Source organism: Hipposideros armiger, unplaced genomic scaffold, assembly GCF_001890085.2.
Source record: "Hipposideros armiger isolate ML-2016 unplaced genomic scaffold, ASM189008v1 scaffold_371, whole genome shotgun sequence".
NCBI classification, from domain to species: Eukaryota; Metazoa; Chordata; class Mammalia; order Chiroptera; family Hipposideridae; genus Hipposideros; species Hipposideros armiger.
Genome location: NW_017731721.1, coordinates 1,787,679 through 1,807,938, shown reverse-complemented (window position 1 = coordinate 1,807,938; position 20,260 = coordinate 1,787,679). Strand labels below are relative to the sequence as shown.

At 40.1% G+C, this 20,260-nt stretch overlaps 1 protein-coding gene across 5 annotated transcripts in view; it reads right to left on the bottom strand.

Moving 5' to 3' along the window:
• The window catches only part of DIP2B (DIP2 acetate--CoA ligase B (putative)), a 209,428-nt gene that overhangs the window by 9,795 nt on the left and 179,373 nt on the right, over window positions 1-20,260 (bottom strand). For all 5 annotated transcript variants that reach the window (XM_019662250.1, XM_019662252.1, XM_019662251.1 and 2 more), the window contains 11 exons: window positions 19,295-19,496; window positions 14,594-14,703; window positions 14,398-14,478; window positions 10,570-10,693; window positions 9,148-9,269; window positions 7,767-7,878; window positions 5,354-5,463; window positions 4,744-4,874; window positions 2,966-3,134; window positions 2,003-2,173; window positions 732-793 (listed from right to left, as the gene is read on the bottom strand). In XM_019662250.1, coding sequence (XP_019517795.1) covers window positions 732-793; window positions 2,003-2,173; window positions 2,966-3,134; window positions 4,744-4,874; window positions 5,354-5,463; window positions 7,767-7,878; window positions 9,148-9,269; window positions 10,570-10,693; window positions 14,398-14,478; window positions 14,594-14,703; window positions 19,295-19,496 — 1,394 coding nt within the window. The remainder of the gene's footprint in view (window positions 1-731; window positions 794-2,002; window positions 2,174-2,965; window positions 3,135-4,743; window positions 4,875-5,353; window positions 5,464-7,766; window positions 7,879-9,147; window positions 9,270-10,569; window positions 10,694-14,397; window positions 14,479-14,593; window positions 14,704-19,294; window positions 19,497-20,260) is intronic.

The window sequence follows — 20,260 nt, the reverse complement described above, 5'->3', positions numbered from 1 at the left end:
TTGGGTCAGATAAGGTTTTGTTATAACTTTTGTGAAGAGCCATCTTATGTATTCTAGGCTGTTGAGCAACAACCCAGGCAACTACCCACTAGATGTCAGTAACAACCCACTTGTGACAACCAAAAATGTCTCCAGACACTGTCAAATGTCTTCTGGAGGGCAAAATCTCTCCAGGCTGAGAACCACTGCAGTTGGGAGATGCGTTACCTGCGCAGGCTGGGTCAGTGCCAGGGGCACACCAGTGAACACCAAGTCAGGGGGACCTGGGACAGGGTCCCAAAGCCCTCGGGCCAGGTGCTGACCTTGGACCTAAAATTACCCTGTAAGCTGATGAGGGGGAAGGATTTTACTCCTGGGGTTCAGATAAAGTGTTGTTTCAACAATCCTACTCTGCCTCATTTATCTAATCTGTCTCATCTTTTATTTTTAAACTTTCAGAGAAAAGAGCCTATCTATTTTAGTTTAATTTATATCAAATGTCACAAAATACTTTTACACAGGCAGGAACTAAGTAATACATCTTAATTTTAAAGAACAGTGTAGCAGCTGTGAGACTTAAAGCTTTCTTCTTATAAATGTAAACCTTATCCGGTATTAATAATGAAAACAAATCCTTTCCCTCCCCTGGAAGACAGAAACAAAACGATGAGCGAGAGGGCTGGCTCTTGGGCCTCAGAACTCTTTCTGTTGAGGAACTCTGATCGGGAATGAACATAATAAGTCTACTGTACCTGTCATGTCTTAATGATTTCAGATCTACATACACAGTAGTTGGGTCAGGCCCTGAGGTTCCCTAAAGAAAAATAAATCAATGCATTATGTAAAATTAAAATGAACTACATTTCCATATTTCACATTTTCAAATCAAGAAATCAATAATTTAGCCATATACATGAAAAATCTAAACTCTATTTTGAAAGCTCACCCTCTCTTCAACCACATGAGGCAGGGTACAGTCAACACCAAAGAGAGACTTGTGGCCTGGCATTAGCCTCATGTTTCTTTCCTTTCCTCCCTCAGGAGAGGGGGCCAGGAGCCTCCTCACAGGGGCTGAAGCAGCACTGAAAGGTTACCAGGCTGAGAGGGTCCTCATCCCTGGACTCAAAGCAGGGGTGTGACATGCCAGCATCCATGGGGTTTTCAAAACCAGCACTGGCATAAGTTGCCAGCAAGGGGCCCATCACTGGGCTTCAAGGTCAAAACATCATGATGCTACTTGAGAATCATTTGACCACGGTCACAAAAGATCTGAAAGCATCCAGGCAGGTTTGTCCCCTTCTTTTACTCTCACTCTCATCCATGCCTATATTTACCTTAATAGCCTCCAAGCTACATAAAACCAGACTCAGTTCTTTTCTGTTATTTCAGTCCCTTTTCTTTTCTTTTTTTTTTTTAGCTGAGCCATCCTGCTACCTATTGGCAGCTCAGCGGCTGCTCAGCTTGGGCTGGACTCGAACCGCTGTTGCTCAGAGCTCAAACTCTTGAGCGAGCTCTTAACCAACTGAGCCACTCAGCCGGCCCTCAGTCCCTTTTCTGTTATTTAACCACCAAGAATAACATGGCATAGTTGCCATCTGGCTGGAGAAAGCAATATAAGCTTATATGTGCTTCCTTTGCAGAAAAAGTTATAAAATCAGGAAAAGACAGAACAACAGAAGGTAAGATGTAAATAACATTCAAATAGGACTCAGTGATCTTCAGTCATTGCCATGTACCATAGCACTACACTAAGAGTAAACATTTCTATCGCTGCTCAAATGCTGGACACCGCTCCAAGTAAAATAGCTCAGTGATTCTACAGAACCCATGAAGGGCGAAGCTATCATGTTCATCTTACAGACGAGCAAAATGAAGCACAGCCGAGTCCAAATACAAAGCCCCCAGTCCCACAGCAAGCAAGTGGATTGGGGCTCACAGCAGGGGTCTGGCTTTGGAGCCTCTGCTCCAGAGCCCCACACATTCCCCTTCCGTTTGTCCCCAAGCAAGATTTCATGATAGTCACCTGTAAACATATCGCGACATTAACTCTTGATCCAAAAGTGGTGCTGACAGCCCGAGGGGACAGACCAATGTCTTTAAAGAGCTTGGAGAAGGACTGCTGGAGGGCAACGCGGGGCCGCTCCTCAGCCACCACCACGCACGTCCGGATGCAGGAGAGGTTGATCCCTCTGGTCTGTAAGACACCACACGTGTGAGCTGACGTTGGCAGGGTCATAAAAGAACTGAACAGGTAGGGCCATCACTCTAGCTCTTTGGTCAGGAAAAGCCAATGAGCTGTCTATTCTCACCTCAGACATCCAGAGGAAAGACAAAAGTGTTCGGAAAACACCAAGGGATTCCACTAAAGTCATTACCCAATGCTAAACGTGCTCATTCTCTATCATCTAAAAATCTTAGGCTCCTCAGAAATCCATTTTTATCCCTCCCATTTCTGTACCTTAGATTTCTCCCTTTTTCGAACTGGAGAGATGGGACTGAAAGGAAAAGAAATCTCGTGCACTGGAGATCAAACCTTTTGTCTCTTTTTTTCCTTCTTAAGGTCATATTTCTCTATTAGAGAAAATTCAGTGTTTTCTGACTCACCCATATGCCAGTCAGACATATGATTACTGGATATACACATGAATGAGCTACCCTTGTCTTTGGGGGCAGTCGTCAATCTCTAATACTCTGAGGTTACAAATTCTATTGGAAAAAATCCTACTGGTGGTCACAATGCCCTTTCACCTTTACATCAAGTCATTTCCATTTAGCCTCCCAACTAGTTTCACCTTCTCCACAAAGTAAGACTCAGATTAAATTAGAAAGTGGAAGAGATCAGCTTCCAGAGGTTTATAAAACACCGGTTTGACTGCCTAGAAAAAAACCAAGCAGATATGTCTGTCAGCCCCTACTCGGTATCATCATGCCTGGCCTGTTTCTTTCAAACCTCTCAGGACTGGCTACTGTTGTAGCTGCTTCTTACCTTTAGCACTTCCACTTGGTTTCCAAGCCCTTTGGTGCAGAGCTCCATTACCGAATAGGAGCAGAAAGTATCCCTTATTTTGTACTGGCTGACGGTAGAGAGCCAAAGGAAAAGGTTGTTTTCTAGCTCCATAGGAGGAATTAAGATGGACTGGTGACCTGAATAGACACTGCAATAAAGAAAGGCAAGAGCTGACATTATCAATTCATCCTAGATATCTTGATGCTTTAGAACACCATCAATTCAACAAATATTTACTGAGCACGAAGGACTGTGTAGGGTCCTATTAGATATAATAGGAATCAGCCTTGTTTGTACACAACTCACAAGACACAATAACTATAAAATAAAGCAGACTGGGGTACGCACAGTAACTGAGATGTGGATAAAGGACATCAAGATCATAGAATAAAGAGCAAGTCATTCAAACTGGGGAAGCTGGGGCTGAAGGTGTTTTAATGAGGTGACATTTGAGCTGGGACTGAAGAATGAGCGGGAATTTGACAGTGACTGGACGATGTGGGGATGGTGACAAGAGCATTCCAGGCAGAGGAACAGCATATGCAAATGCACAGAGGTATAAAATTACATGGTGTGTTTAAGGTCATCAGAAATAGTATCCTAGATGGAGCACAGGATGCATGGGGGAGTGGTGAGAAGTGGGGTCAAACTGTGAAAGGGCTTAACTATTGTATGAAGGATTTAGACTTTACCAAGCAGGCAGTCATTGCAGCTTTACATTGGGGCAAAACTAGCAACATGGAGTGGGATTGAAGACATGAGACACCAAAGGCTGAGAGATAGTTAGCAGAGACTGCGATAGTCCAGGTAAGAGATGATGGGGTCTTGAACCCTGACAGTGCAGCAGCGATAAAAAGAAAGGAATGGCAGGGTCACATAGGATATGTATAGTCTACAGCCACGAATCCTCAACATCCTAAACCTGAGTATAGATCAGAATCACCAGGAGCCCAAGAATCCTGTATTTAAAATATGCTGGCATGTGGGCTCCATCTTTGGAGATCTAAGTTAGGAAGTCTGGGGAAGGCCCAGCAATTTTTTTAAGACCCCAAGGTAATTTCTATGTAAAGACAGGTTTAGGAACAATTGAGCCGAAGGACATGACATTTAACTGGATATGAGACATAAAGATATAGAAGTTGAAGATAATGCTCAAGTTCCTAGTTTGGGCCCCTAGGTGGATGATCCCATTCTAACAAAGATGGGGATACAAAAGGAATGTTGAGATGCACGTGTCTGTGAAGGACTCATGGAGATGTCCACCTAGGAGTTGAAAATGTGGGTCTGAGATAAGGTTCCTGGGTGGACAGTGGAAGGAGTGGCAACATGTTATTTCACAAGCAACAATCTGGCCAGGACGGACGTGCTACTCTCCAGCCACATGCTGTCATCCCATCTCATTAGATTCCTTCCTGCCAAGATGAGGGGGTGCGTTCTGGCTGTCAAAGCATGACATATTTCACCCAAGTATCAGTCTTCTACTTGGCTCTGCTTCTAAAATGAGGATTACAAGATGGAACAGAGAGCAGGTAATAAGATCACTGACCTTTTGGATGAAGCATAAAACTAACAGAAAAGAAAAAGAGGGAATACAAACAAGACTAAACAAATATCAGAGATATATGAGGTGCACAAAGTCTGGGAAAACCAGCATTTTCTTGAAATTTTACCAAATTAAGGGAGCAAAGGGAAGGAAGAGATAGTTATAGCTCCCAAAGAGATCCCCATGCATGGTTTCTTTGCTTTTCCATTCCTACCTGCAGAGACACCAGAGTGCAAAGCCAAGTCCACAGTAAGGGTCAAGGCAGATGGCGATCTGCCGAGAAGAATACAATTCACACTGGAGCTTGATGGCTCTACAAAGGGCATTGACCGCAGAGTGGGACATCTGGAAAGTAAGGAACATGGAACAGGTTGGAACTAGCATCCCACAGGCAGAAAAACAGCTCCAATGACAGTTTTGAGAAGTTTCAATTCCCCCAAACTCAAAATGATGTATATTTTTCACTGGTTCAAAAAGCCTACTCTAAACCTAACTTATGGTAACAGATTTCTGTTCATTAGTCAATATAAAATATGAATCTGTGATTTCATACTAGCTTTAACTGGATTTCTTATTATCTGTTAGCTTCTATGCTAGGCTCAGGACATGGCATAACACAAATTCCTTGGGATAACTTAATTCCGGAAGAGCCAATGCTTTTATTTAAATATAGCAGGGACCCTTGATCCTCCGCCTACTGGTCTCTGGTACAACCAGTTGGCCTCTACATCTAAAGTCCCTGGGGTAGTGGTCATCTCTATTTTTTGCAGCCCTGGCATTTTACCAGCATCCGTGAGTGAGTGAATATATCCAGAGTACTCTACCTTCACTCCTGTAAGCATGCCAGTTGTAGAGACACTAAAATCAAGATACGCCAACATCTCAGGAGTGGGTGGTTTATACAGCTGAGGTAACCTTTTCCTGGGTAAGTCATCTGCAAGAAAAAGAAAAAACCCGATGTCGATCAGATATATTGGAACATGAAAATCACTGCTCTTCAACTGGTTTGCTGTGGCCTTGCTACAGCCCAATTTAGCTTCTGGGATTTGCTAAAGCTTAGGCTTCTTGTATTTAACCAAGCGGCTCACGTATATCACTCCTAGAGGTGGGTTGGGGCTGAGCACACAGCTAGACGATATAAAAAAGTAAATCTATATCAGGCAAATGTATTTACTGGAAGGTCAGTGAGAAGTACTCTAACATAGTGACTTAAAACATGGACCAAGGGAGCAGACTGCGGTTGTTCAAATCCAAGCTCTGCCATTTTTCAACAATGTGACCTTAAAGTTATTTAACCTCTTTTTGTCTGTTTTCTTTTCTCTAAATGGTAATAATACCTATCCTCATAGAATTGTTGGAAAGTTAATTCACATAAAACAATTGAAAACAACTGACTAAATGCTCAAAAAGCTTTATTTTTATTATCATGCTGATTTCAAGTTACAGTTCATTATTTACAATTTAGTACATGTTATATTAATCATGAACTGCAATTTATTTATTATTTATTTTTTAATGTTTAGTGTGCAAAGCACTGTGGGAGCTCTCAATCACAGACTGCTTTAAAAGTTGATTTTCTCCAAGTTAACATGGCAGATTTTTAAGAATGATAATCTAGAATTTGGATTATTTTCCTTTGCTCATTTATTTATATCTCTTCCTTCCCCCCAAACTTGCCCTATAAGTATGTGCAAACCAAGGACGTCAAGGATGTCCCTGGCCCCACCATGGCTCTTCAATGGCTCCTTGGCTTTCTGAATCAAGAAACAATTCCGACTCTGACTTTTAAAGCTTTGTAGCATTGGGCAACCATCTGGTCAAACCAAAGGCTTTCTCTATCTCCCACCTTCAACCCACCTTTATAGTGGGTAGGGTCACTCATGTGCCCAAAGAAACCTTCCTGGTGTCTGTATCACAGTCCATATTACAGGTCTTCCTGAAATGTGAGTGAGTCCGATAACCATGGTAGATCTGCATCACTAACACCAATCACAATCCATCTGTGTTATGTATTATATATTATGTATATGTATTATATATATATATATATATTATGTATTATATATGTAGTCATATATATATGACTGTGCTTATGTCCATATGTAACAAATGCAAAAAAAATCGAGTTCGGCATCTGGCCCACAATAGCCACAGATGAATGTTACCCTGCATTTAAATCCATGTCATGTTCCTGAGGTGACATTATGTGGCACTTACTGGAAACAAGTTAGGGAGGAAATCAATGGTTAAGAGGCTGGGAATGGAGCCAAACTTAACAGGGTTTGAATTTTAGTGCTACTATTTACTTAACCTCCCTATGCCTCAGTTGTCTTATCTGTAAAATGAGGATAAAAACAGCACCAATCTAATAGGGTTGATGTAAGGATGAAATTAGGTAATACACATTAGATAGCTGGCACGTAGAAGGAGCTTGATTAAAGATTTTATGATTATGTGTGTGGTGCTTTACATTACATCATTTTAATCTTTACAATCCCATGTAGTAGTTATTATAACTCCCATTTTATAGACAGTTTTGCCCAAGTTAGTAGGGATACTCAAAGAGGAACAGATACCAGGATTTAAACCCTGTCTGCCTGACTTCACAACTCACACTCCCCCTAACCCACCATTCTCCAGGTAGCCCTGGGTCTTGTCCCCTTCTTTAGTAGAAAGACCATTTAATTAACATTCATGCATGTTATGGTTTTCAAGGTACTTTCATAGTATATTGCACTTAATATTCTCAATAAATATGGGTCAGGCAAGGGGAGGTAGTATTTCAGGAAAGGGGAATCTCAGACAAGGTTATACAGAGAACAAGTACTAAAGCTCGAACTAGAACAAGACCTGATTCCTAGTCTAGTGCTGTTTCAGCTGTACCATGTCTAGATCTAGACTATATCAGATCTCCTCAACATTTTACATGGCCTTACATGTACATGGTCATATCCAGCATAAAAACCTAACTGCCTTCTGATGATGCCAAGAGTAACAGCGAGACACTTCTTGCTTTGAGAGTCCTTAGCATATTGTGATCTGCTTTTTTGGATCTAGTTATTGCAGTATCCAGCCTTTTGGTAATGCAAGCTGACTGGGTATTAAGTTTTGCCTCTTAGCAGAGGGAATATGTTATGATTTAAGAGCTGTGTAAGCATCTTTGGCATGAGAATTAGGAACTTTCTGGGAGTACATGTTCTTGTCCCTTCAAGAGCTCTGGAGAAATCTCCCTTTCACCTGTGTCAATGATGGTCGGCCAGGTTTTCACATCCACAGCTGCTGCCGCCTCTCGAGACTTCAGTAACCTCATTAGGGTCTGTGTGGTGAGAATGCAAGCTGCTTTGCTGACCTAGAAAACAAATGAACAGAAATAAGCACCAGGAGGCTCAGTCCCCATGTAGCACCATAGGCTCTGGCTGCTGCTAAAAGCAGCTCACACGCCACGCTGGACAGGGCAGTATCAGTTTTTCAAAGAACACACGTTGGACAATGGAGGTCAAGGTTACCCCTTACATTTATCCTTCTGCTAATGTTCTCATGGTAACACTTAATCATCTCAGAGTAATGGACTTGTTCACAACACAAGTTTTATTTAAAACAGCGATTCTCAAATATTCCATACTTACAATCTCAGTATGGATCTCACAATCTTTCAGTTTCATGAAGACCACAATAAAATAAAAACATAGATTTTGCAGTACTTGGGGGATAAGAGAAGTCAGATGATCATCTCTGAAGGAATTAGTAGTGTTTGCAACAGTCTAGTGAATGGTAAAACTAACTGACCTAGAACATATCCTGAATTTGAGGGACTCTGTGCTCTCACAGAAACTAAGCTTTCCTGCTCATGGCACATGGAAATGCTAAGTGATTGACTTCTCCATAAACTGTCAATGGAAAGAAACTTCCCTGTCTGCTGCTCTGGCCACCTTTCAGGTATGACAAAGGCATTTTGCTGAATTGAACTTTGTAATAAAATCATCTATGGTGAACATAGCTTTTAAGCTGCAGGCTCTAGTTATTAATAGAACAGCAGTTCTTAATGAATCAAATGTTACATAAATTGGAATTTTGTAACTTAAAAGTACATTAGGATATGATGCAATAAAGATTTATCTTATTTTCTTCAATTCTCACATCCTATAGAAACCTCTATCACCTGCAGAGCAAAACTTGGACACTTTTTAATACTATACCAAATATATATATAAATTTATAAAATTAACCAAAATAAAAGTGCCCTGACACTGGGGAGAATTCAGTTTGGCATACAAAATTACCTTGATTATTGTGCAGAAAAAAATATTAGAACGTTTTTTTAAAAAGAGGGAGAAAAAAAAAGTTTTCTGGAGAATTAGTAATGATAACTTCATCACATCTTTAATGTTCATGATACATTCACACAATTCTGTACCTCACCCATAACCACTTTCCCCACTTTCCTTCACTGAATAATGCTGGTCACTTAGGTCGGATTAAGGAAAAAGAGGTGGTTTTCAGGAGACAGATTTGACTTCCTGACTCAATAGAATTGGAAAATTAGTAAGGATCCTTGGCTATGGATCCTTACTATGGATTTTATGAGATGAGGACAAGGCAAGATATCCTGGGTACTTACGTCAACAATCATGCGGACAGTGGGCAATGTGGCAGTAAGGTTCTGAGCATGAGGAGGTCGGACAGTCACAGGTATGCACCCCGCATACAGGCAGCCAAAGAACGCAGCGATTAACTCGATACCTGCAAGACAGAGTCACTTAGCTGCCTAGAGTCACTGAGAAACAAAAAGGCAGATCTTCCAAAATGAGTTTATCACATCATGTGCTGGGCGGATTATTTAGACCATAATTTATCAGAGACACTAGAAGAGGAAATGTTTTCAAATTAAGACGGAAGAGAAGATAAAGGAGGAAGCATATAAAACAACTTAAAAGTACATAGAAAGAAGCCAAGGTTAAATAACAAGAAAGGAAGTTAGAAGAAAACTCTGGAAAGATACCTGAAGAAAGTATTTGGATATCACCAGTTGATATTACTTAGGAGAAGTAATGGCAGAAATTAGGGATGAATTTGGGAAATAAAAGAATGGGGAAAAGAGACATGAGGAACACCTAAATTTTCTCTAAATATTTAGAAGGGCCGCTACATGAACAGCAATTAGACTTTTGAGATCTCGCTCCATCACTGGGTGCAAGTTTTAGGGAGATGAAACGTGACTGAATATGAAGACTGTAATACCGGGACTTGGCGGGTGGCCTCCTTAGGAAGTGCTCCCCTGTCTCCATGTCACTAACTGGTAGATGGGAGACAATCTCACAGGAATACCAGCATACGTGGGATTCCTTTACCAGGTGACCTTCTAAGAAATCTTAGCATCGATGTAAACAAAATAGCCTACTAATCACAAAGCAAAATGAAGTAGGGGGGATAAAAGACCAAAAAAGGTTGGATGTATGAGTGGGTTAGGTGGCAGAGGAATAAAGGGACAACTCAGATATTTCACCTAAAATTTTGAATATTTACACGAAACTGTCACCCAATAATTCTGAGTCCCTCTTACTGTGAAGAGAAGGTTGCTGAATCAGAGCATAGGAGGTGAAAGCAGCAATAACTGAGGAGTACTAAACATCAATCATAAGAAGAATGTCAAGAGTGCACGCACAACATTCTCGTGGAAACTGGGTGAAATGGTCCCATTCCTGAACACTCCTAGAAACAAAGCATCTCTTTTGAGGGTTTCCAAAAGACAGGGAGTCTTCATTCATTCATTCATTCATTCAATATTTACCCTAGAGCCAGGCACTATGCTAGTGGAAACACAAGAGTCAATACAAAAGATATGGCCCCAGCCAAGCCACTATGCTGCACAACTCCAGAGTGAGGCCTGGTTCACACTGTAGCCCATGTGCACAGTACTTCTAGAGTTAAGAAGTAAGTGCACAGCCTACACGGTCACAAATGGTGGCCCTGAGTTACTGTCCTCTTATAGTTTGTAGTCTAGTAATGGAACTTAAGTCCAGTCAACCAACCCAACACTTACCAGGTGGATAGAGCAGCACCACGTTGTCGCCTGCGTTTAGATGTCCCTTGTCACCAAGAACTGATGCAATCCTCTCTGCTCGCTTATGAAGCTGAAGGCAGCTGGCTGTGCACACAGTGGTGCCCTTTAAACAGAACGAAGGAAAGCAGGTCAAAGCTCGTTGAGAAAATAAAAGACTAACAAGTATAGCCAGGCTGACATTATACCTGAAAGGCTTATGGCTTGGTGGATTACTTTTAGCTAGTAATCAACTCTAGTGAAAATTACTCTAATGGAATTATGAAATTATGGAATGAAAATGCCAAAAGATGTGTGTGGCATTCCTTCTCTTTTTCAATGCCTAAAGGCACTTAGGGAATATCAACATTAACTTACAGTCTTTCTTGTTTAAGTTAGCTTTAAAGACACACAGGAATTTTTTTTTATTTAAATGAGGAAATAAGAGTAAAGGGAAAATAACGGAAATAAAAGTAGGATGAGGGCAGGAGTGAAGTCAGGACAAGAGATGCTGGCCATGTGGTCACGCACATTTGCTGGGCAGAAAGCACAAATCTGGTTCTGAGTTTCTAACAGCAAAGATGTAAACAAAACAGTAACAGTGAATCAGAGTCACCAGCTGACGATGAAGGTTAGCAGATGAGAAGGTGGCCGACTATTCTTGATCCTGAGAAAAATTTCTCCTGTGGGCCTTTATAAATATCCAGGTTATCCATTCAAGTTTCACTGAGCTGGACTTTTTGAACCCCTTATCCCTTGTAAAAATTTCCCACATGTGGGAAAATGCATAAAATATAAATGCATAGCTTAATGAAAAATTATCAAGCAAGCATCTGTATAAGCACCATCATGACACAGAAAAGACCACTTCCAGCAGCTCCAAAGCACCCGCATGAGTTCCCTCAGGCCAGCCTTCTCTTCCCTCCATACACCACCTTGACTTTTTAATGTTAATTGTTGATTTCTTTTTCTTTATATTTTTATCACTCATGAAATTCTGAATTTTATATAAATGGAGTTGAACTGTATATTCTTTTGTGCTTTGCTTCTTTCTCTCAACATTATCTTAAGAGTCATCTATGCTGCTGGGCCTAGCTATAGTTCATTCATTTTTGTTGCTGTGTATTTAAATGTATGAACACACAACAATTTATTCATCCATTCTACTGCTGATGGACACCATTCTTGTACATATCCTGGCACATAAATATGTAAATTTTGGTTGTGTATAGATCTGAAAACGGAAATGCTAGATCACTGGGTAAACCTATCTTCAACTTTACTGGATAATGCCAAAGTGTTCTTTATCTGTCATGCCAATACCACATGGTCTTATTTACCCTAACCGTACACCTGAAAAAAATCTCATGATGAAAACAAGTTTTACTAAGCTGTTTCTTTTAAAAATAATTTTTAACTTCAGTAATACAAAATAGGACATGTTCAGCATAGAAAACCTGGAAAATATAGGTAAATGAATATAAGATGAAACCACTAATAACATCTTGGTGTATATTCTCCTGGTTTTTAAAAATAAGTATATATTATATATAAATTCATAAGCAACATTTTAAAAAAAGGTATCATTGGGCCGGCCGAGTGGCTCATTTGGTTAAGAGTTAGCTTAAGCGAGCTCTGAGCAACAGGGCTGCCAGTTTGATTCCCACATGGGCCAGTGACGCTGCACCCAAGTTGAGCTGCCGCTGAGCTGCCAACAGGTGGGTGGCAGGATGGCTCAGCTGGTGAGAGCATGTGGTCCTAACAAGACTGCCTGTTCGATGCTGGCTAGGCCCGCCTGCAATTAAGACTGAACTCAGCACCTTGAGCTAAGCTGCTAATCAGATGGCTCAGTGGATAGAGCATGCGCTCTTAACAACAAGGTTGCTGGTTGGACTCCCGCATGGGATGGTGGCTATACCCACCCACAACTAAGATTCAACATAGCACCTTGAGTTTAAGAGGCCACAAGCTGCCGACGGGCAGCCAGATGGCGACTGCCGTCCTCCACAATGAAGACTGAAGAACAACAATTTGGCTGTTCCCCTTCCCCAATTCCCCAACACTGTTCCCCTCCCCCAATTCCCCAATTAAAAAATAAATAAAACATTTAAAAAATAAATAAATTTTTAAAAGGTATCATTTTATATTACCTGCAAGAGGCTGTGTAGGGTCTTAGTTAAGAATGTGGGCTCTGAAGCCAGCTTGGGTTCAAATGAAGGAGCTAATTCCTAGCCCTACTACTTACTAACTCTGTGACTGAGTTAAGTTATTTTATGTCCCTGTTCCCATTTCTTCAACCTTGAAATGAACTATGAAATATAAAGCACCCAGAACAGGGTCTTCAGTAAGCACTCAATTATTATTATTATTATTAGTATTATTAAAGTTTTATATCCTATTTTTCTACTTACACATTATGAATATTTTCTGAGTCATCAAATATTCTTCTGTAACATTGTTTTGAATGGCTAATAGTATTTCATCTTGTTTATATGCCATAATTTATTTAGTCAATTGTCTATTGCTGGACATTAGGATTATAACACTGAAATGAATATCTCTTTGACTAAAGTCATATTAAGTTCATAAGGCCATTTCTTATAACATTCTTCTTGCATGGTACAGCAGCAAACTAAACTTCAGGAAAAACAATTTCTTGGGTATAAGGAGACAGTGTTACATGGTCACTAAGCTTTCTGGTGGTCTGGCTTAATCCAAAGTAAAATGTCAGAATATGCAAAAGAATAAACAAATGACATACAAGTCCTTCAGTCACCCACATACTTCTCTAACCAAGAAGCAAATTTATGCTCACTAACAAGTATCTAAGGTGCGGATTTCACAGGGCCACAACTTTAACTGTACAAGCTTGGAAGTGGGATAGAGAGTAGGCTGGGCTGACATCTTCTTACTGAAATGAAAGGACCCTAATAAGTCCATGGGCTTGAAGAGAAGCCCACTTCATGTAGAGGTGGAATAAGGAAGTCCCAAAGTTTGCTACCATACAGCGGTGGTTCTTAAGGTTTTTAATGACTTTTCGCTAAAATGCACAGCATCTTCCTCTCATTAAGTCCCATCATTGCATAAATTCTCAAAGGGGTGTGTGTGTGTGTGTGTGTGTGTGTGTAAAATATATCAGAATCTAAGGGGGCCAGGGCAGAAGGGGGCAATTTGGGTAAGTCCCCTGAAGTAGGCCCTGCAGACTTCCTCTTGCTGGTGAGAAACTGTTACATGCCACATCACAGTACCTTTAGCCTCTGACTCAGCCATTAAAACAAACAGATCTCAGCAGACTTCCACAGAATTTATAACTTAAAAAATATAATATTCCGGTGACCCATCATTAGAAAGCAGTAGTTGAACGCACTCTTGAATAACTTTCAATTTGTTTTTTGTCTGTTAGCAATAAATCATTTAAGTATTTACCAAAAATAACTCTGGTTTGTAAAATGTTGACCTAAAGTCACTTTCTTCCTGGCAGAAATCAAAGAATTAAAAGTCAAACCGTGTAAAAAAATTACATGACATAATGCATTCTATACATCTGTAGATCTATGTAATTGCATTGTTGGCGCCACTGTTCCTATTAGAACTGAATAAAGATTACTTGATTGTAACACAAGAAGAGACAGTGTTAATAACACCACAGGAAGTTTCATTTCAACCTTGAAGTGGTTGTACAATTTATCCTCATATGTTAAAACAGGGAGAAAGCAGTAACTTCTTCCTCAGTTAGCAATAGAAATTTTCTGATGCGAGAAAGCGATCAAGAGCACCTACGATTCCCCCACAGTAGTCAGCTGATTTGATAGACAACTGAATTTTTCATACCTTTGCATTTAACAGCATGAAGAGTACATGGTCAGGAGTTGCTTGGGCTCGCCACTGTAAAATCTCCGCCAGAAACTGGTGCTAAAGTCATAAAGCAGAAAAAAGAATCAGGGTCAGCACATCTACCACCTGCTACCTGAAGTTTAAGTTCTGTCATTGACTTATTAGTAAAAATCAACACTTAATGAACACTTACCTTCCTCACTAAATCATTCTCTTCAATTTGCCCGAGATCCCTTCCTGCGGCTTGTGCTATGCGTTTTCCAGCCACCAAGTTCCCAACCATCACAGAAGCAGGGCCTACACCTGTAAGTAAGGGCAAAAATCAACTCTCTGGAGGTGGTAATTCAAGTTACATGCCCTAAAGCATTTCCAGACTGACAAACTGGTTCAAGCTCTTTGAGGGCTCTTCTAAGCCCTGGAAACACAGAAGACAAACAGCTTGAATTCTAGTGGGGAAAGGCAACCAGGAAGTACATATACAAATAAATGGAAAATCAGAATAGGATCACAGGAGAGGTGGGGGTTGTGGGGTAGAGGGGAGTAGGTGGGTTCCTGTAGCTTGGATATAGGAAAGTTTTCACTCTGAGGAGACGACAGTTGGTTGCATTGGTTCCTACTGATAAATAATTTCATCTGCTCCAATCACAATACAACCCTAAAAGTGGGCTTACTAGTAATGAATATCTGGGCTGGAAAGAAATCTGCCATCTACGAGGGCTGAGTGAGTTCACCAGGAATATCAGAAGTGCTTTATTAAAAGTGAATAATGACATCCAGGTTGTGGGACATTCTACAAGACAAATGGCCTTGGTTCTTCAAAAACATCCATGTCTTGAAGACAAAATAGGGCGGGGAGCTTCTAAATTAAAGGACACGACAGTCAAATGTAATGTGTGAGCATGACTAGATACCTGGTTTTTTCAAAACCAGCTATAATAAACAAGTGGAAAAATTTAAATATAGACTGTGTATTATTAGATGAAAAGAGTTATATTAAAGTTAAATTTCTTAATAGGATAATGGCACTGTGGTTGATTAGGAAAATTTTAAGAGAATGTTTTTTTTTCTTTGGAGACACACTGCTGAAACACTTAGGGTAATGTGTCACGATGTCTGTAATTTACTTTCGAAGAGTTCATTAAAAAATGTTAACAACTGGTGAATCTAGGAGAAGGTATATGCGTGTTCATTATACTATTCTTTTAGCTTTTCCATACGTTTGATACTTCAAAATAAAAAGGGAGACTATCCCCTCTCTTAAGAAAAAAAGTGGTAGCATACTGTATGCTTTTCTTAGTGGTCACTTAAAGATTTAAGGCTCTACCAAACCAAACTAAGAAGAGATGGCTAAAAGATAACAAAATTTATCACCAGCTGAGTTTTGAATAATGCTGATGCTATCCTTATATTAATATTAAATATCTGTTATTGCCCAAATCTGTTGATCCTGCATATATTGAAACAGCTGGGGAAAAAAATCACTTAAAATCATAGAATCACTTTTAAATATTTGGGGGAGCTGGATAACGGGTACAAAGGAATTCTTTGTAATATTTGGCAACTTTTTTGTGTGTGACATTATTTCAAAATAAAACATTAAAAAATTTTTTAATTGAATAAAAAATTCAAAAAGGGTAAATAAAGTACTCCAACACTGACTGCTGAACACCTAAGTTTACAAAAGTTTACCAAAAAAAATTTACTTAAATTTTAAGTATAATATACAAAATTCCTTCCTAAGAAACTGCATAACTAAGTTATAGATACAGCATGTTGGAGATAGGCAGGGACTCTGTGCATTTGTGTAAATTGCCCAATCCTGGATTCACACTGCAAAGTAAATAAAAGCGTGACATTTTAAAAAATGAACTTTTCAGAGTAGTTTAAAACAACACAAATAATTCAGCAGCAATTTCTTTAGGTTCTTCTCTATTTCTTGAGTCTATGGGTCACAGAGAGTGAAAAATAACTAAAATATGGGAGGCTAACTGCTGACACTTCACTGTACCTGTAAATATGCCTTTTCATTTCCCCCACAAAACTGTAAATTTTCTGTGGCAAAGACTGCTAGTCATCAACGGCAGTATCTATTCTCCTTTTCTTCCTTAAAAACAACACCGAGTTTTTAGCTGGGCAAATGCCTGAAATAAAAGCTATTTACTATGTTCTTTAGCATGGGATAAGAATATGTAAGAAGAAGAAATATACACAATTTCTAGAAAATATGTTTAAAGGGGGAGGGTATTCCCTTTTCTGCTTTTTTCCCCCACCTGCTAGCTGGAATGCTGGATTGATGGATGGAGGTCAGGGAGCCTAACTGGACCCTGAGGCAGCATGCTAGGGATGGCTGTGGCACACTGTATTATCTACAACCCTTCCTTTCCTCTCTGTCCTTGCTGTAGTTACATGGGAAGAGGATACGTCTTTGCTGGCTTTGGGTATGGTCTGACTTGTTTGGGACGATGAAATGTTAGAAGGCAAGACACAAGCAGAAGTTTTAAATACACTTGTATGGTTTGGTTTGCCTTCTTGCTTTTGCCATCTGCCTTGAGAAAAACATGGCCCAGCTAGCTGCTGGTCCCATGATGAGGAGACACATGGAACAGTACTGAACCCAACCTACAGCCTGGAGCCAAGCCACGCTCAGCTGATCCTGGCTAAGCTCAGCAGATCCACATCCCATGAGTGAGAAATAAATGCTTCTTATTTTAAGCCACTGAGTTTCAGGGTTATTTGGTATGCAGCATATCTGTAACTGATCCAATGCCAGAGCAAAAAGATGGGAAGCAGGAGCCACAATGACCAAGGAGCTGCCATCCTAGTCCTGGACTGCCTAGCTCTGCATTTCTTTTACCTGAGAAAGAAACTTACTTAAGTTGCTGTTACGTTTTTCTGAACCTTGCAGCCTAAACCAGTCCTAATACATTCCCATTCTTTACACAAGAGCTCCAACAGGCATCTCAATGACATTTCTGTCACTGGGCTGTCTTAACACTTTTTTCATCTTCCTTTCCCCTCTCCTTCTCTCCCTTCCTCCCTCCCTCTCCCTTTCTTCCTTTTTTTTTCTTTCTTTCTTTAAATCTCACTCCTACCCATCTCCACTTTCTGTATTCTTAAGCCCCACCCTCTCATGCTATCCCTACATCATCTCCACCTCGTCGCTGCCGTGATTTTCAAACTGCTTTGATCTGATCCACATGTATCCCACTAAGATCTAAGCAGGTAATCACCACAGAGAGCAAAAATACAGACTCCAACACTAATGCTTTTATCACACAGGTGGATGTTATGCCTATGTGGGCTTAGGAATAAATCTTTTATATAGGTTTTAGCATTTAATAAAATTGGTTGAAATCGGGCTAGCAAAGGAATGTTTTTAAGCATCCACTATGTCTCTAAGTAGCATCATTTAAGCATCTACTATGACATCAAAGTTTTGTTAAAGGAATCTTAGATTAAATGCTCTTTAAAATAGGATTTTACGCATATTACAAATGAATGTAGGACATAAGTGTTAATAGGATTTGAGACGGAGAAGAATTGTGTTTTATACAACTGTCAGCTACTTAGGCAGGTACTATGAAGATACTCCTGTTTACATATTTTTTGATTAGTCCCATATTTCTTAATTAGTAATAATGTACAGATTTCTTGAGTTTAACTGCCCCTTTAGAATATTAGCCTCCATAAGCTATTTCCACTAGCAGAAACTGATAAATATCATATATACTTTAGCTCTATACACACCGTTATTAAGATAAGGTTAGTTGGTGAGCTGACAATAACACCTAGATAAACAACTGTGCTATGATCTTAGCCACCAGACCACTGAAGTAGTAGCTACTGCAGAGCAGAGTATATTAACATTTTAATATCTCGATAAAAACATCCTAGCGAGTCAGAGGCTTACCTGTATTTTATTATTATACATGTTTACCTTTCAGCCAAAGCTATCTTACAGAATATAAATGTCACGCTTCCCTTTTCCTTCCTAATCTTCCCACTTGTATCTTCTCTTCCTACCACATTTGGAGGCTGATGTGCTGATGTACATACACACCGTGTGTGTGGTTGTGAGTGTGTGTGTAGTAGCAGCAGAATCTGTAAAGGCCAGATCTGGCAAAAGGGTAAAACTGACTGTTTTATTTCTCTTTTCCATGTGGCAATTCACATACTCTTATTTGCATCTCGAATTCATAGGAATATGGCAAATGGCAAACATGCTATTCATCTGTGCTTACAATCCAGGAAATTTCTGAATTAAATATCTTGCCCCTCAGAGGTATTACAGGCCTAAATCAAACCTCTAAAGCTACAAAGGAATGAAGGATGACTCTAGGTAAGAGTCCCAACAGAAAGGCAATATAACTTAGTGATTCAGAGTGTGGATTTGAGAGTTAATTAGTGTGAATCTCACCTCTGCCACTAAGTAGCTATATGACTTTGGGCACAATTCTTAACTTTTCTGAACTTTACTTTTCACAGTGGGGGGCAAAGCTTTAGGATCACATTTGCAAAATGTAACACTTAGCTAATATTTGGATTTTAGTAAGTACTGAATAAATACTAGCTCCATTCTTATTATCAGAGCCTTCCCTATAGGACTTGCTTTATTCTATTTCCACAAGTGGGATTCTGATTATCTTTAACTCATACCTTATATCCAGGGGAATAAAGGAACACTACTAAGAGTTACTCAGGAGAGGAAGCCAATAGTCAACCCAGAGAAACCTATTCTGCAGGGTCTCAGTCCTCCCTGCTTTCAGTCAGCTGACAACTATTCTCATGTTACTAATCTTTGTAAAGTCTAATTCTAGGGAAAGAATCATTCTGAAAGAACTTAGCTTTTTGAAATTACAATTTTAATATTATGTTTTCAAAGCCAGCATATTACCTGGTTGCTTTTGCCGGGGTTTTGGCAAATTGGTCACACATGTATGTGGGCACATGAGGATGTTGCACGGATGTAGAGATCCCTCCAGAAAGAGCTGTTTTGTCTGAGATAGATGGATCCCTCCTAGTGGAGTTTTTGGCAATGTATTGGCAGGCACCAGAGCAAGACAATAAACCCCAACTTGATGAATGCTATCGATTGCCTAGAAAAATACAAAGAAAAATATTCAGTGAGATTAATTTTAATACATTTGACATCCTCCTGACATAATCCATTATTCCTCTTTAGGGTTTTTCTTTCTCTATCCATTCTAGGTCTAGAATCTGATAGAATATTAAGATCCTATACGTCTGAAGGTATCAAATCAGTGATGGCAGAGGTCAACAGAAGAAGGATAAGATATGACCTCAACGGAAAAGGTGGACACTGATTTGTAAGCCTCAATATGTTCTCTCTTGAGTGATAATGTCAAACACCTAGAAATTTGTTTTGGTTCTTTTAATATTTTAGCTGTCCAAAAATAGCTCAATTAAATAGAGGTAAAGTATTTTTATGATGAACACAACAGAAGCTCTATAAGTGGGCCCCTGCTTAAGTGGCTCACCAGGTTAGCAGGACTCCGCTCTGCTAACATCCAGACGAGGCCCACCGCACACGGGGCACTGGGGGCCACCAGCTGCCTCAGTGCATCTCTGCTCCCGCCCCACACCTGTGTGCTTGTGGAGCGACAGCGGTGCTCACTTCTACACTTTTTTTTTAAAGATTTTTATTGGGGAAGTGGGGGATGGGAACATCGCTGTGGAATTGGGGGAAGGGGAACAGACAAGTTGCTGTCCTTTTGTTCTTCAATCTAGTTGTGGAGGACGTTGCTTCACTGGCCCAAGTTGGCACCATCATTGCGCTCTTCCCGGGCGAGGCAGATCAGTCACCGGCTTCTGGGTGGCTGCTCACAGCGGCTGCTGGCCG